This window comes from Dermacentor variabilis, chromosome 3, assembly GCF_050947875.1.
Source record: "Dermacentor variabilis isolate Ectoservices chromosome 3, ASM5094787v1, whole genome shotgun sequence".
Lineage (NCBI taxonomy): Eukaryota > Metazoa > Arthropoda > Arachnida > Ixodida > Ixodidae > Dermacentor > Dermacentor variabilis.
The window spans coordinates 124,789,787-124,803,832 of record NC_134570.1 but is presented as its reverse complement, the minus strand read 5'-3'; the positions used below and the strand labels follow the sequence as shown (position 1 = coordinate 124,803,832).

Sequence of the window (14,046 nt, the reverse complement as noted above, 5' to 3'; positions counted from 1 at the left end):
ATGTCCCTACAGCCGCCACCTTGGTGTTTCCAGGACATACGACCATGTACGGCGGCACTTCTCCTGGCCTAGTCTCTGTTCTGTTCATCGTTATGTCGCTGTCTGCGAGTCGTACCAACGCCGGAAAACGTCATCAATTCCTCCATGTGGGCTCCTCTAGCCTATTGATGTACCAGCCGAGCCATTTTTCCGTATTGGCTTCGACCTTCTCGGCCCGTTTTCTCTCTCCAGTGCTGACAGTAACCCGATTACCATTGCTACATATTATGCGACACGTTACACCATCACAAGGCCTCTCTGGGCCAGTGGTGCTACGGACGTCGCCGACTCCTTGATGTAAGATGTAATTTTACACCACGGCGCTCCTCTGCAGCTTCTCACCCACCGGTGTCGCTGCTTCTTATCTACGCTCATCGAAGACGTATTTCATTTTTGTGCCACTAAACGCAAGCCTACGACTGCGTACCACGTACCCTCAAACGGCTAGTCTTAGTTAACGCCTGAATTACACGATCACTGATATGCTCTCTATGTCTCTATGTATTTCTCATCTGATCATCACGACTGGGGCACTGCGCTACCTTTTGTCAACCAACTCTCCATTTTGAGACACTTCTTCCGACTCCATGCCGAACTGCCTACTGCCCATAGTAGGAAAGGGACGTCACATTGCCCATATTCGCCTCTCTGCGTCGTAGACACCGCAAAAGTTATTGTACGACGCACATCGCCGGGTTGCCCACTTCACTGCGGGTGACGTTGTCCTTCTCTAGTCCTCGCTTTCGGCGCTTTCGCCTTTCTGAAAAAGTACTTGGGAGATAATCTGGCCCTTATCGTGTCCTGCGACAAGTGACAGACATTAAATACAAAATAGCATCGCTCGATCCTACCGCCTGTTCTTGTTCCTCAGGTGTCGTGGAAGTTGTCTTAAAGCTTTCGCCCACCACCCGGTTTTAGGCGCCTGAAGCTTTGCGGCCAGAGGTCAATGTAACGAGACTACGAGCAGTGTGACAAGACGACCTTGGTCACTTGGTGAAAAAAAACAACGATTGTAAATATTCTCTTTCCGTCATCACGGCAGTGCTGCAGCTCGCTGTAGAGAGTTTTTAAATGTATTTGCATTTATATTTTTCCAGTGCGATTTGGTGGCCTTGCCATTTATGTACAAAAGAAAACCCAGGACGGAGCCCTCCCTGCGTACACTTCATGAAACTTCGCACCGGCATAATTTAACCCCCTTTACAACAACGAACTGACAGCGCCGCGTTTGATAATCTTTAGCCCATTAAACAACCTTTGGGTGAACGCTATACTTAAGCATTTTTTCAATGAGCAATAGTGGGGTACTGTAGCCAATGCATTTGTGAGATCCAGAAAGATTCATTCAATTGAAAGCCGGAAAGCCGTTTATCTAAAGCAGATGAAATAGCATTTTTGAATTCCGTTAACTATTAACAGGATGCAATCAAAGAATAAGAATTGAAATGTGCTGCAATACGCGTGAATAAAATATGCTCAGGGATTTTGCCTGTAACACTTGCCAACGACATTGGCCGGTATTTTGAAACGTCGCTTCGCGGGCCCAATTTATGAATAGGGACAACAGTACCTGTTTCGCAGTCAACAGGAAGCGAAGTCTGCAGCAGTCATTTATTGAAAAGTAATTTTAGGTACATGGATAGTGATTCAGAGCATGATTTGAACAGAGAAGCGGCTCATTTATCCGGGCCGCAGACCTCAGAAATGCTTAGTCGCTTGTATACTAATTTTCTCCAAAACCCGCAATAACTATACTCTCCCATCCCCCCGGAGCACACGCATACATAGGGTTTAAACTCTGTCTGCACATTGTCCGTAACATACGCTTTATACCCTTGACTTTTGAAGTTGCGCAAATTTTCATTCTAGAGATGTGGAAAACATGCATTGAATGATTTCTAACAATTCTATAGTCGCCCAAACAGGCTCTCTGCAAGAGGACCTTGCAGTACAGGCCATGGTGTGCTCTTACAACATGAGAAAGTACTAGAGTACGCTCACGTTATATCCGGTCCAAGAATGAAAATTGTCGATTTGGTCCAACGGGACAATCCATCTTAAGAAGTAGGCAACGGAGAGCACATAAGTTTCACAGTTCAAATGATATCTTTTTTTTTGCGATAGCTATAGAACTAGAGCAAAAATTTGTCCAGACTACGACACACCTGTGACTGGGGTTAGCATGCAAAGAAAAAGCATTGGCAGCCCTGGCTAAAACACTTTATTTTGTGCAGCCTCTGTTCCTTTACCTGGCACACCAGGCGACGCACGGTGGCAACGAGCCGAATATCCTTCAAGCCCCCGAGGTGAACATCAAAAAATTTCCGTACATTGGCAACCCGAACCGGACGATTTACGCAGGTAATCATATATATGCATGTCATTAAACGCAGGATGTATTTATCTGGAGTGACACAACAGACAATAAAGGATGCGCCAATGCCTGTACCCCATACGGAAGGTGCAGGCAACCATACGGCAAGTAGTACAGAGCAGGTCTGTAATAACAAGCTAGGTCGGTAACAGTAAATGATGAAGCTAATTGTTTCGGATGAGAGTGTGTCATCTTGGCAAGAGCCACGAACCAGACCTGTGCTGTGGTGGTTAGAGGAGTAGGTGTGCCGACCGACCCGTACGGAGCTTAGTTCACCGCTTCTCCAGATCACGAAACAAAAGTGGCGCCGAGCTCAGTACAACGGTTCTCGGCAGCACATGCCGTCTGGTACTTGTGGCAGAGGGCGCGCAACAAATAAAGCACGCAGCGTTAGAAACTGACACCTGTAGCCGTCAGTTTGTGCAATGTGACGAAACCTGTCTTTTTTATTGCATGTTTGAAAGTAGCTAAAATATTTTGAAGCTTCGACGACAAAAATCTGAGCAGCAAGTTTAGCGGAAGCTCATCTCCGATGGCGAATAAGAGGAGTCTGCACCAAATAGTGGCGGTATTTCTGTTTCAGAGAAGATCAACAAGCACACCTTTTTCTTTGCTCTAAATTATAAATCACGGGTGCCCAAAGCAGCATTGATCTGAGTGCCGACAAGAGCAGCAGCGCACAACGCTTGTGGGCGAAGGACGCTTTTAGGAGCAGTTCCTCATGCGCGATTTCACCCATGTTGTGGAATATAAGAAGCGTTTATCAAAGATCCACTAATATGGTCCCTCCGCTCATGTCTATGATATGATGCCCGAGAAAATAAGATAGAACCTTTTTGTGGACTACGGTCACACAACGTCACACAAAAGCATTCCGGAATACCCCACTGCGGACTCTCTCATAGGTAGCCCGTGTGCTTCTGGACGTTGAACCTAATTATTTCATTCAAGCGATACTTACCTGCACCAAATCTACGAAAGAAACTACTCGCTAGTTCACAGCCTAAAACTCCAATATAACTACAACTTCGTTCAATACCCTCAAACTGTAGTGCGAAGTTCTTGCATAGAAGTTAAAGAAATGGAATGGTTTGAGCTCTCCGCCTTTTCTTTCTTTCTTTCTTCCTTTCTTTCTTTATTCAATACTGCAAACCTTGTACAGGTTCAAGCAGGGTGGGTTAAATGGCTACAAAACAATAAATAATAATAACAAAGTATAAAAAACATAAAAGTGTGGCGAAAGGCAACAAGAAATCATTCCAGTCGGTTACAGTGCGAGGGAAAAATGAAAACTTGAATAAATGTGTTCGCGCAAAATATGGTGTCAGGGAACTAGGATGGTGGTGGCATGTATGCCTTGACGTTGAAAGCGACAGATATGGAGAAGGTTTAATAGCTAGATCTTGATTCCAAAGCAAGAAAAGAAATTGCAAACGTAAATTTTTTTCTTCCTTGTTCAAGACATTGGATACCGTTAATCTGCGTTAATTCAGAGGGTGAGTCACACGGGGAAAATTTAGAGTAAATAAACCTTGCAGCTTTTCTCTGTATCTTTTCTAGGCGGCTGATATTGTGTTTATTAAATGGGTCCTAGACAACGCATGCATATTGAAGTTTAGGTCTAATTAGTGAATTGTAAGCAAGTAATTTTACGCTAGGGGGAGAATTTCTAAGCTTATGTCTTAAAAAGTACAGTTTACGGAATGCGGAAGAACAGATGTTATATATGTGTAAATTCCATGATAAAGTATTAGTAAGTGTGACACCCAAATGCTTATATTTAGTCTCTTCCAGCAAAGGTGACGAACCTATCCTGTAGTGAAAAGAAAGCAGAGCTTTTTTTTGCGAGGGAAGCGAAGAAAGACGGTCTTATCAGTGTTAAGTTTCATGTCCCACGTTTCACACCATTAAAAAATCTTAGCAAGAGAGGAGTTAAGATGGATTTGGTCGTTAATTGAAGTTATTTCTTGAGAAAGCACACAATCATCCGCAAACAACCTGATTTGGACATTCGGATCAAGTTCAGCAGTAATGTCATTAATATATACTAAAAACAATAATGGCCCCAGCACACTTCCTTGGGGCACGCCAGAGCCGACTGGAAGGCAACCCGATTGGCTGCTCATTAACTGCTACAAATTGGTAGCGCTTGGATAAATAGCTTGATATTCATATGATTAAAATTTCTGGGAGGCCAATGCGTCTGAGTTTATCGAAATATATGTTTATCGATATATGAGTTATCGAAAGCTTTACTGAAGTCAAGAAATATTGCGTCAATCTGCCCGTTCCTATCGAGATATGAAGCGAGTGAATGTGTTACTGTCACTAATTGTGTAATTGTTGAGTATCCTTTTCTAAACCCGTGCTGGAAATTAGAGAGGACTGCGTGTGCATCTAAAAATTCATTAATCTGGTTGGCAATAATATGTTCGATTAGTTTACCACATGATGATGTAAGTGATATAGGACAATAATTTTGTAATAATGTGCGGTCACCTTTCTTGTGTATTGGCACAACCCTGGCTGTCTTCCAGTTCTCGGTAATTGTCCATGAAGTAATGAAATACGAAATAAAATAACTAGAAACTTTGCAACGGATTCCGCCTACCTCTTCAGAAACACGTTAGGAAGGTTGTCGGGACCACATGATGATTTAGTTTTTAAATTTAGCAACATATAAACTACGCCAGGGTATGAAATAAAATCTATATGACAGGGGTGAAACACTGCCTCATTGGATGGACAAGCACCGGATTTAGAAAACACACTGTGAAAGTAGTCATTGAAGTGGTGCGCAATATCCCCGTGATCGGTAACCACAGAACCAACAACCAAAATTTGCGACACCGGTTTCTTTCTTTTTTAACTTATAAAATTCCAAATCTTTTTTGATTCCTCTACAATGAAATTTGGCAGCACTCTATTAAAATAATATTCTTTTGAGGAGTGTACTGCACGTGCAAGACCTTCTTTTAAATCCTTTAAAAAACCTAAATGCAAGCGCTGTTTCTTTAACCTTTTTATCTTTCGGTTTAAGTGGATTATTTTGCGCGTCATCCACGGCGTTTGTCTACGAACAAATTTACGTTTGCTCGGCACAAACTTATCTCTTCAGCAGTGGCACATATCTTTAAAACGGCGCCAAAGTGCGTTCAAATCAGTTTCATTAAAATAGATAAGGCATGTTTCCAAATGTTCTATAGTGGATGCATCATCTGCACGTGAGTAATCTTTGAAAGAACAATGTTTCACAGTGTTATTAGATAGAGTACAAGCGACAATGAGTAAGTGAACACTGAAAAGCAGGTGATCAGAGATGCCTTCCACAACTTCAATAGTGTAATCAGGTAATCCTCTTGGCAAAAATACCAAATCCAGTACAGATTTGCTGGTTCCTTGTACACGTGTCGGTTCCTGAAATATTTGAATTATGCCATGTGTTAACATTATGTTAAGTACACTGTTTAAATTATTGCTGTTTGGAGGAAGGGATTCAAAACGTTCCCAATTAACGCCTGCCAGGTTTATGTCACCAATAAGTAGCAATTTGTTTCTCTGGAACCGAGACATGTTCTCTTCCAGTTTTAACAAATAATCAGCTGATGCATCAGGAGGTCTGTAAATGGCAAACAGAATGAAGGTATGGCCCCAGCATGAGATCTTTATGCACAAACATTCAAGGCCGGGAATTTCTTCCAAGAGAACAGCCTGTATATGGTCTTTAATTAGAATTGCAACGCCGCCTCCCCTGAAAGGCCGATCCCTACGCAAAACTTGGTAACAATTAGGGAAGACATCCTCGGCGGCTTTTTCAGTCCGCAGCGACGTCTCGGTTATGACGGCAATATGTGGCTGATGTTCTAGTAAAGAAACCTCAAGGGGTTCCGTTTTGTTCACTACACTACGAGCATTTAGGGTAATTATGCGCAAGTGCTTGTCACATTCTTTGGAAAGGCGTCAAGGCTCGGGCTGCTGAGAGCGTTGATTGTTTATCTTGACGCGCATGTTTTCTGCCTCATCCCAAAGGAACAAAACTTTATTGACCCTAAGTTTATCATGAAGTAGGCGTACTTTTTTACCCTGCAGTTTCTCATCTTTCGCGCTTTCCCACAGAAGCTTCCGTTATTTTAGCGTTGCTTGCGAGTAATCATTTCTATACAGACATGCCTGAATTTTCGAACTTGCTGCAGTTTTCAAATATAAGTTTCTTTTCTTTGAAAGCTTGTAGATAGATGATGACCGGTCGTTTGCTGCCTTGTTGGCCGAGCCTGTGAATGCGGCCGATTGATTTGCACTGTACTTGCAGCTTATCCCTCATTACCTCGGTGAGAACATTTTCTTTGAGGGCTGCTTCCGTTTCGTCATCACGATCAGAAACGCCATGAATAATTACGTTTTACCGCCTATTTCTGTCTTCGAGATCAGTTAGTTTCTTTGACTGGAAGCCAATAACATTTTCTACCGACTTTAGAGAAGTTTGAACCAGATCCCCTTCCGTCGAAGAAGATTCAGATAGCCTTTTGTCAAGTTGAGTTTACGTCTGTTGAAGTTTATTTATCAATGTTTCTATGTTAGGCAGTCGGACTTTCATTTCTGAAATATCGTTACGGATAGCAGTTTGACCCTGAAGCAACTCTTCAAACAATTCCTTCTGCGTGGGACCTGGGTTTGATTCAATGTCCCCACAGAGAAGCAACATGCAGACACGAAGACATTCATAGGCAAGGTCTAAACTTTTCTGTGGGCACAGCAGGACAAAAATGCCATGACAAGCAGTCCGTAAAGAACTACTGTAAGGGCTAACCTGCAGAACGCAGAACAGACTCCTGGTTAGCGTCATTGCCAGTCCGCGTCCGCCGTGCCAACAGAAGATGAACTGGTGAGGTGCTTCTTTTTTAGTGGTGTTCTCAGGTGACGTCACACCGCGACTACCAGGTGGTGTCGCTAGTGGACCCAGGTCTCCAGGAAATAACCAAGGTGTCATCTGGCCAACAGTGTTGTCCGGACGAAGTTCATAGACGTCGACGATATCGCTTCTGTCCCGGCACGTGTAGCCTCTCGTTGCCGTAGATGTGCCGATCTGGAATATTCCCTGCAGAAAGCAGAACAGAGTCCTGGTTAGCGTCATTGCCAGTCCGCGTCCGCCGTGCCCACCTACAATAGTCTTACAATAGCGGAGTCAACCATGGATACAGCTTTGCTTGCACTTGACAAAATGGTGTTTGAAGAATACATTATAGTTTAAACCAGCGACAGCGATATCTTCAAGCACGCACTTTGTCTTCCCTGCGTACGGATGACGATGCGCGCAAGAGAACCGTTCTACTGAACGCAGCGCCATTTTTGCGTCATCACGCGGCGAAGTGGCGCAATACGCTCGGTTGGCCCACCTACTCCTGTAACCACCATACCTATGCTATGAAAACCAATTATTCTATACGAAGACCATGATGTCTATGTGTGAATGCGTACGTACGCGTTAACGCTAGCCCGTATGTTCTAGTGCATGTGTTTAAGTGTGCGTATGTGTGTGCGTGTACACACGTGTATCTCTGTCTGTCTGTGTAGGTGCGTGTTTGTGTGTGCATGTCTTTGTGTCTGCGTATGTATGTGTTTGTGTGTTGCGCGCGCATGCGTGTGTGCGTTTTTGTGCAAAGCGCTCACCCTTGTCGATACAAGGGACACAATATTACAATCTGTGTTCGTGCTTCCACCTCAGCGAACCCATGCAGTCAGTGCACGCTATGTATTGTTCTTTCGCAACCAGTCCCTTTATTTAAGTTCGCCAAGTGTACCAGCAGCGTACTTTGCTGAACTAACTTAATGTGTACTCTTTCATAATGTGTACTCTTAATGTGTATTCTTTCTTAACTTAGGGTGTGCTATACCCCCTATGTGAATAGGTCCGACAAATATCTTGGGCAAATGTTTCATGCCTTTCAAGAGCAGTCTTTACCTGAGAACAACTGAATGTTGAGCAAGTTGGGCTGAGGATTCGGCGTTTCTGCTGTCCTTTTCGTTCCTGCTTTTGCCTGTGTTTGCACGCCGGCGTTTCTTTTTCCCAGCGTCGTACTCCGCTCGTAAGAAACATAGCTGTTGCTGGCGCAGCTCCCCAATGCAACTAACTGGCCATCTTTAACTTTGTTTTCAATGTGTGCTGCAATGCATGCAGGAATGGTGGATGCCTTGGACCAATCCGTTGGCGCTGTGCTGGAAGCGTTGGAAGCGGCATCGATGCTGGACGATACCGTCATAGTGTTCAGCAGCGACAATGGCGCGGCACCCTTCAATTCACCGCTGGACAACCTGGGCAGCAACTGGCCCTTGCGGGGTTCCAAAGGCACTCTCTGGGAGGGCGGCGTACGCGCCGCTGCCTTTCTCTGGACTCGTCGACTTCTGCATCGGCGCAGGGTGTCGCAACAGTTGATGCACGTCACTGACTGGCTTCCCACCCTCTTCTCGGCAGCAGGTATGTGCCTATGCCCTAAGGACTTATTCGGACTTCGTGTTATTACCGGCACGTAACAACGTAACGCAGGTAAAATGAGCACCGCCACTTCAACAAATAGCTAATGATTAATTTGCATAATTAATCATTGATCAATCATTAGGCCTAGTAGAGTCAAACCCCTTACACTGAAATAATAAATTCACTTTCTTGCTTCTTTCTACATCTAGGCAGCCCAACTTCGATTTACCAAAATTCGAAGTGATGTCGATTCCCTGACACACGTATTTATATATACTAACGGGCACCGTTGAAAACCTCGGAGCAAAGAAACGCAGTCGACGCGTCGCTCGATTTAACGAAATGCTGGGTGAATATGCGCTAGACGCGGAGGAAATGTGGCTAGGCGGGCTTTCAGTTCAGGTGACGTGCGCCATTAAACTCTTAAGAAAGTTTGCCACTTTTTTTGAACGAACACAGGACTCCCTGAATGGGCTCGTTGTGTAGGATAAATGCGTACGCAGGTACAAATCACGTCTTTTTCATTTGGTCTCGACTAAAGGTTCAGTTATTCCCGTGAGGGCTTTGCTCTCGAGTTAAGGAAGTTCTCGGCTTAACAAAATCATCCTCATGTCCCATTCACTTAGTTAAATCGAGGTTAAACTGTATCTTTGTCTTGTTCGTATAGTTGCCGCGCTATAATACTGCAAGGACGCCACGCGTTTCCACTCATTTCACAATGCAAATGGCAAGCCAAATCAGTTTTGGAATTCTCACGGAAAACTTTCTTTTCCTTCTCTACACAGGGGGCAACGTGAATCGTCTAGGCCGATTGGACGGTTTGAACATGTGGCAGGCGCTACAATACGGCACACCGTCGCCGCGAACCGAGATCCTGCTCAACATCGATGGAAATCAGGGAAATGCCGCACTGCGCTACGGAAGGTTCAAGCTGCTCGTGGGCAGCTTCAGCAAGCTGGACCAACGCTATCAAGTACCCGGCGAAAGCCGCCCCTACCGAGACCTAGACGTACTGCTAAGGCGATCCCGTGCCGCCGCGGTGCTCAGGAGGCTCTACGGCAGAGACGTCTTCAAACGCGATGATTGCTGGAGGAGGAAAGCGACGCTCGGATGCGGGAGGGTCGCCAACTCCAGCTTCGTGTCGGGTCGCACCCGCTATCTCTTTGACATTGAAGAAGATCCGTGCGAGCTGCACGACTTGTCCCGGGAACAGCCCCAGGTGAGAGCGCATTCGCGCTGCAACGGCTTTTGTTGTGCTGAGAAGCGGAGCCAGGAGGAAAGGACGAACAAAATGTAATTGAGCTTGAGCTTGAAACTTTAAGCATCACACAAGATGTTACTACTCCTGACCTAGGTATTCCGAAAATAACAAGGCACCGCGGTGCACAATGCGCGCTGGCAAATGAACAGACGCGTACGTAAGAGACGTCATTGGACACTGACTTTTCATTTCGGTGCGGATTACTATGGTGGGCGGCCAGTTGAAGCGGGCCGTCTACTTTCGTTGTGAGCGGCGGCCATTAAGTGTGGCGGCTGGACAGCGGAACAGCATACCGCTGTTCAAGCCGGTACAGCCTGGAGCGCTTTTTTTCTAACTCGTTCCTCGCCGATCGCCGTGCTCTTCAGCCGCGGCCGGCTGCACGCGAATGTCGTGCTTCTATAGCCCCCCCCCCCCCCCCCCAGCGCACAGCGCAATTATTACTATAACTTTTTTGAAAAGATATTTACATTGAACAGGGAATAGAAAGCGAGGAGCAGTCTGGCAACTGCCACCGAAACGGGCACAACGCCTACCTACTCTTCAGAAGGGAGGTGACAGCAACACAGAAAGATATATACAAAAGAGACGCGAACAGAAAAAGAGACTATGTAGATAAGCTATTGTTCAGTATGCCCATTGGCAGTCCAGTAGGGGTACATGCTGAGACGAACGGGGCACACAGTTCCCTAGTGGTCGAGTTTGAGCGTTGTGATGAGGCCGGGCAGTGTGTGGCTTCCAGAAAGAAATTGCGGGCAAGAGGTTGACGCGTCCGTCTTGCATGCTGTACGTATCCGAAATATACACAGTCGTGTCCTGGCCCTATGGGTGGGAGTGCCCTAGCTCACGCACCTGACTCGCGCACCTGCTCGAGGGTATAGGCGTACATCATCATAGGTACATCATGTGGGCGGACCAAAGCTCCTGCCGCACATGATGTGCGTCGTCTTTCGTGCTGATAGCGCCGTCTTGTGTCGACGTCTGCGAGCCCAGTGGGACAGATCTCGGCCAGCCGAGCTGATACACATTGGCGGCAGCCCACAGAGTGCCGAGGAAAATAATCGCTGAAGCTCCAAGCCTAGCTGAGAATGTCAACGGGAGTTGTCGCATAAAGTCCTTTGATGAGAGAGGCACAGAAAGTTCATGGGTGAGAGGTAGAGTCCGGGTGCAACGACGTTCGGGCCGGAGTGTCGTGTGCGGCTCTGGGGGGAGACAGCGCGCGCCATGTCCCTGGCATCGGCTCCGTTGTAAGCGGCACGCATGTGGTCCGGCTGGTCGCCTAGTTGTTGGCCACGTGCGTCGCACTTGTGCAGACACAACGTGGGGACCACAGGAGGTGCAAGCTACTCGCAGGAGAAGCTGACGACGCGCGTGTGGTCGTCGAACCACGCTGAGTGGCTGGTGCAAAAGAGCGCACATGCGAAGCGGCATGCAGGTTGTCCGTATGTGTGGTTGGCATAGCACACGTGGGCGGTTCCACTTCTGGGAGACAAGTATGGTATTGCGACGTTGTCGTTGTGGCAGCCGCCTCGCTGTTTGTGTGCGGCACGTCAGAGGTCGGTGATTCACTCCGGCTGCTGCCTGGGGAGGTATCGACCGACGCGCATGACCTCATACATCACTGACGGCACTTGTACATGTACATGAAGTCGTGATGCGCCGTCATCATCCCCGTCACCGGTGGCTACTGGTGCGTCAACGGCCCGATCAGAGGTGAGGCGTTCGCGGGCGCACGCTCCTATGGTAGAGGAGCAGGCACCTCGACGAAAACAGCTGGTGTTGGAGGCCTGCTTCGGGAGTCCGGCACACCGAAGTGGTTCAGGACGTCCCGCTTCGTGTCGTCGTAAGGTGTGGTGGTCGTCGAAGGAAAGGGCAGGTCCATAGCTGCGTCAAGTGGGAAGACATACACAATAACCTCGCACTTGAAGGGTTCTATGATGATGAGGCTTTGAGCTATGGCATCTTCCGCTTTGACGAAGCAGCCGACAACATCCTCAAAATGGAACACGGGAAGCAGCGAGTTGAACCGTGGAGTCGGCCAGCTTGCAAGAGCCGCGTCGTCAGGATGAAGGAGAATAACGTGCGCAGGTCAACGCATGTAGGCGGACAGTTGCAGCAGGCCGTATTATTGTGAGCAGTGGCGATTAACAGTGGTGACTGGCTAGCGAAGCAGCAAGCCGTCGTTCGGGCTTGGTAGGCTGGAGCGTTTTTTTTTTTTCTGGCTCATGCCTGGCTCCATGTGATTGTCGCGGCACTATAACTTTAAACCAGCGTCATTATGCGCCCTACCTACACATACTATTGCGGATCTGCCGTTACATACTATACCGGCGTTACATGCCTTTTTGAAAGGAATGTAAAATAAATGAAATAAATGGTAAAATAAATGAAGACAGCGCAATGCGCTTGCTAAACCACGAGCTATATCCACATGTACAAAAGAAACCTTCGCAGATGCATTCGTACCCGAGCAACTCAATGTTGTGCCGCCGCGGCCGATATGTTCGCGAGGACTTAGGTAATGCTCTACGATATACGGTGTACTTCCTTCACTGTTGCTATAAGCGAGCAATAAATTTCGGGGGCGGCGTCGGAAGAGAATGGGCGTTCTTCAGGAGTGCTCTACCAGAGCGTCTAAACCTTCAGACCTATTAAAGCTTTCGAGCGACAGCGCGTGAATCTCAAAGAGATATAATTGTTGGTGCTCGGCGAAGAACGCGCCCTGCAATTCGGCTGCGAGAGGGCAAGCGCCCTTTGCACCGCCGGTGGAAGGCCGACCACTACAAAGACGGGCGAAAGGACCAAAGAAATTTATTAGGCCTAAAATTGGCACAGAAACGCCGCAGCACTTTGCTGTTTGCCGAGATTCTAAAATTGCGTACATTTTCTCTTTTAAGGCGAAAGCCTTATATGTCTCGTTAGTCAGTCGACATTAGCGAAAATGCGTCGGCGACACGACAGGTACAAAAAGGGCTATGAACCTTCCACCTTTGGTCGTAGTGGAACCACGATCATTTGTGGGAATTGAACCCATGACCTTTGGTGTTAATTGAGCGAAGTTCAATAAGATTGAGTTACTTAAGGCACTCGAAGCCACGACTTTTAGTGGGAGTCGCACCCACGACCTTCGGTGTTAATGGCGGTGAAGTTCATCAAGACGCAGGGAATTAAGACAGAGTTAATTAGGGCACTCGTACCTACGACCTTGGCTGAGAGTCGCACCCCCGACCTTTGGAATTAAGAGGGATGGCAGCGAAATACGTTAAGCGAATTAATGGGGATGACTAAACGAATTAAGAGAATGAGTAAGCGAATTAAAAGGGATGACTAAGCGAAGTACACTGAGCGCATTGAGGGGAATATGTACGTCATGTGTCCGTCAATAATGCATCGGCACTTCGGCTTTCGCCTTGAAGTCGTCTTTGGGATGACATAGACACCCTCTGATTTTTTTTTTGTCACACAGGTCGTGTCCATGCTCTTGGAAAAGCTGGCTGCCTACAACAAGACCGTTGTCCAACCTGTAAACTCCGCAATAGATCCCGAGGGGTATCCGGAAAATCACGACGGTGTCTGGGCGCCCTGGATTTAGAGCTTGAATCCCAAATCAGCCGCTGGTTTTTTCCACTCGTGCTGAAAAAAACATACTACCACAGTGTGGTAGCATTTCACTCACGTAGAGAGGTTATGAAAGGACACACTTCGCCTCAAGTTATACCGGTAATAAACTGTTGGTCGAGCTCCGCCTTTAAAACCAACGCCACTCGGTGCATAGTCATGCGCATATACCAGCTAAGAGGGCGTTAAGTCGTAATAAGCTTCATGATTTAGGAATAGAAAATTCAATTAAGTCTTGGAGTTTGACTTCCCGAAACAACAGAGTGAGTTACGAGGGACGGCGTA

The 14,046-nt window shown here is 46.8% G+C and overlaps 1 protein-coding gene across 1 annotated transcript in view; it reads left to right on the top strand.

Annotated features, from left to right (window-relative positions):
- The window catches only part of LOC142574729 (arylsulfatase B-like), an 88,538-nt gene extending 74,803 nt beyond the window's left edge, over positions 1-13,735 (top strand). Inside the window, exons 5-8 of the mRNA XM_075683752.1 lie at positions 2,274-2,400; positions 8,589-8,885; positions 9,671-10,104; positions 13,610-13,735. Coding sequence (XP_075539867.1) covers positions 2,274-2,400; positions 8,589-8,885; positions 9,671-10,104; positions 13,610-13,735 — 984 coding nt within the window. The remainder of the gene's footprint in view (positions 1-2,273; positions 2,401-8,588; positions 8,886-9,670; positions 10,105-13,609) is intronic.
- Positions 13,736-14,046: the final 311 nt, after the last annotated feature.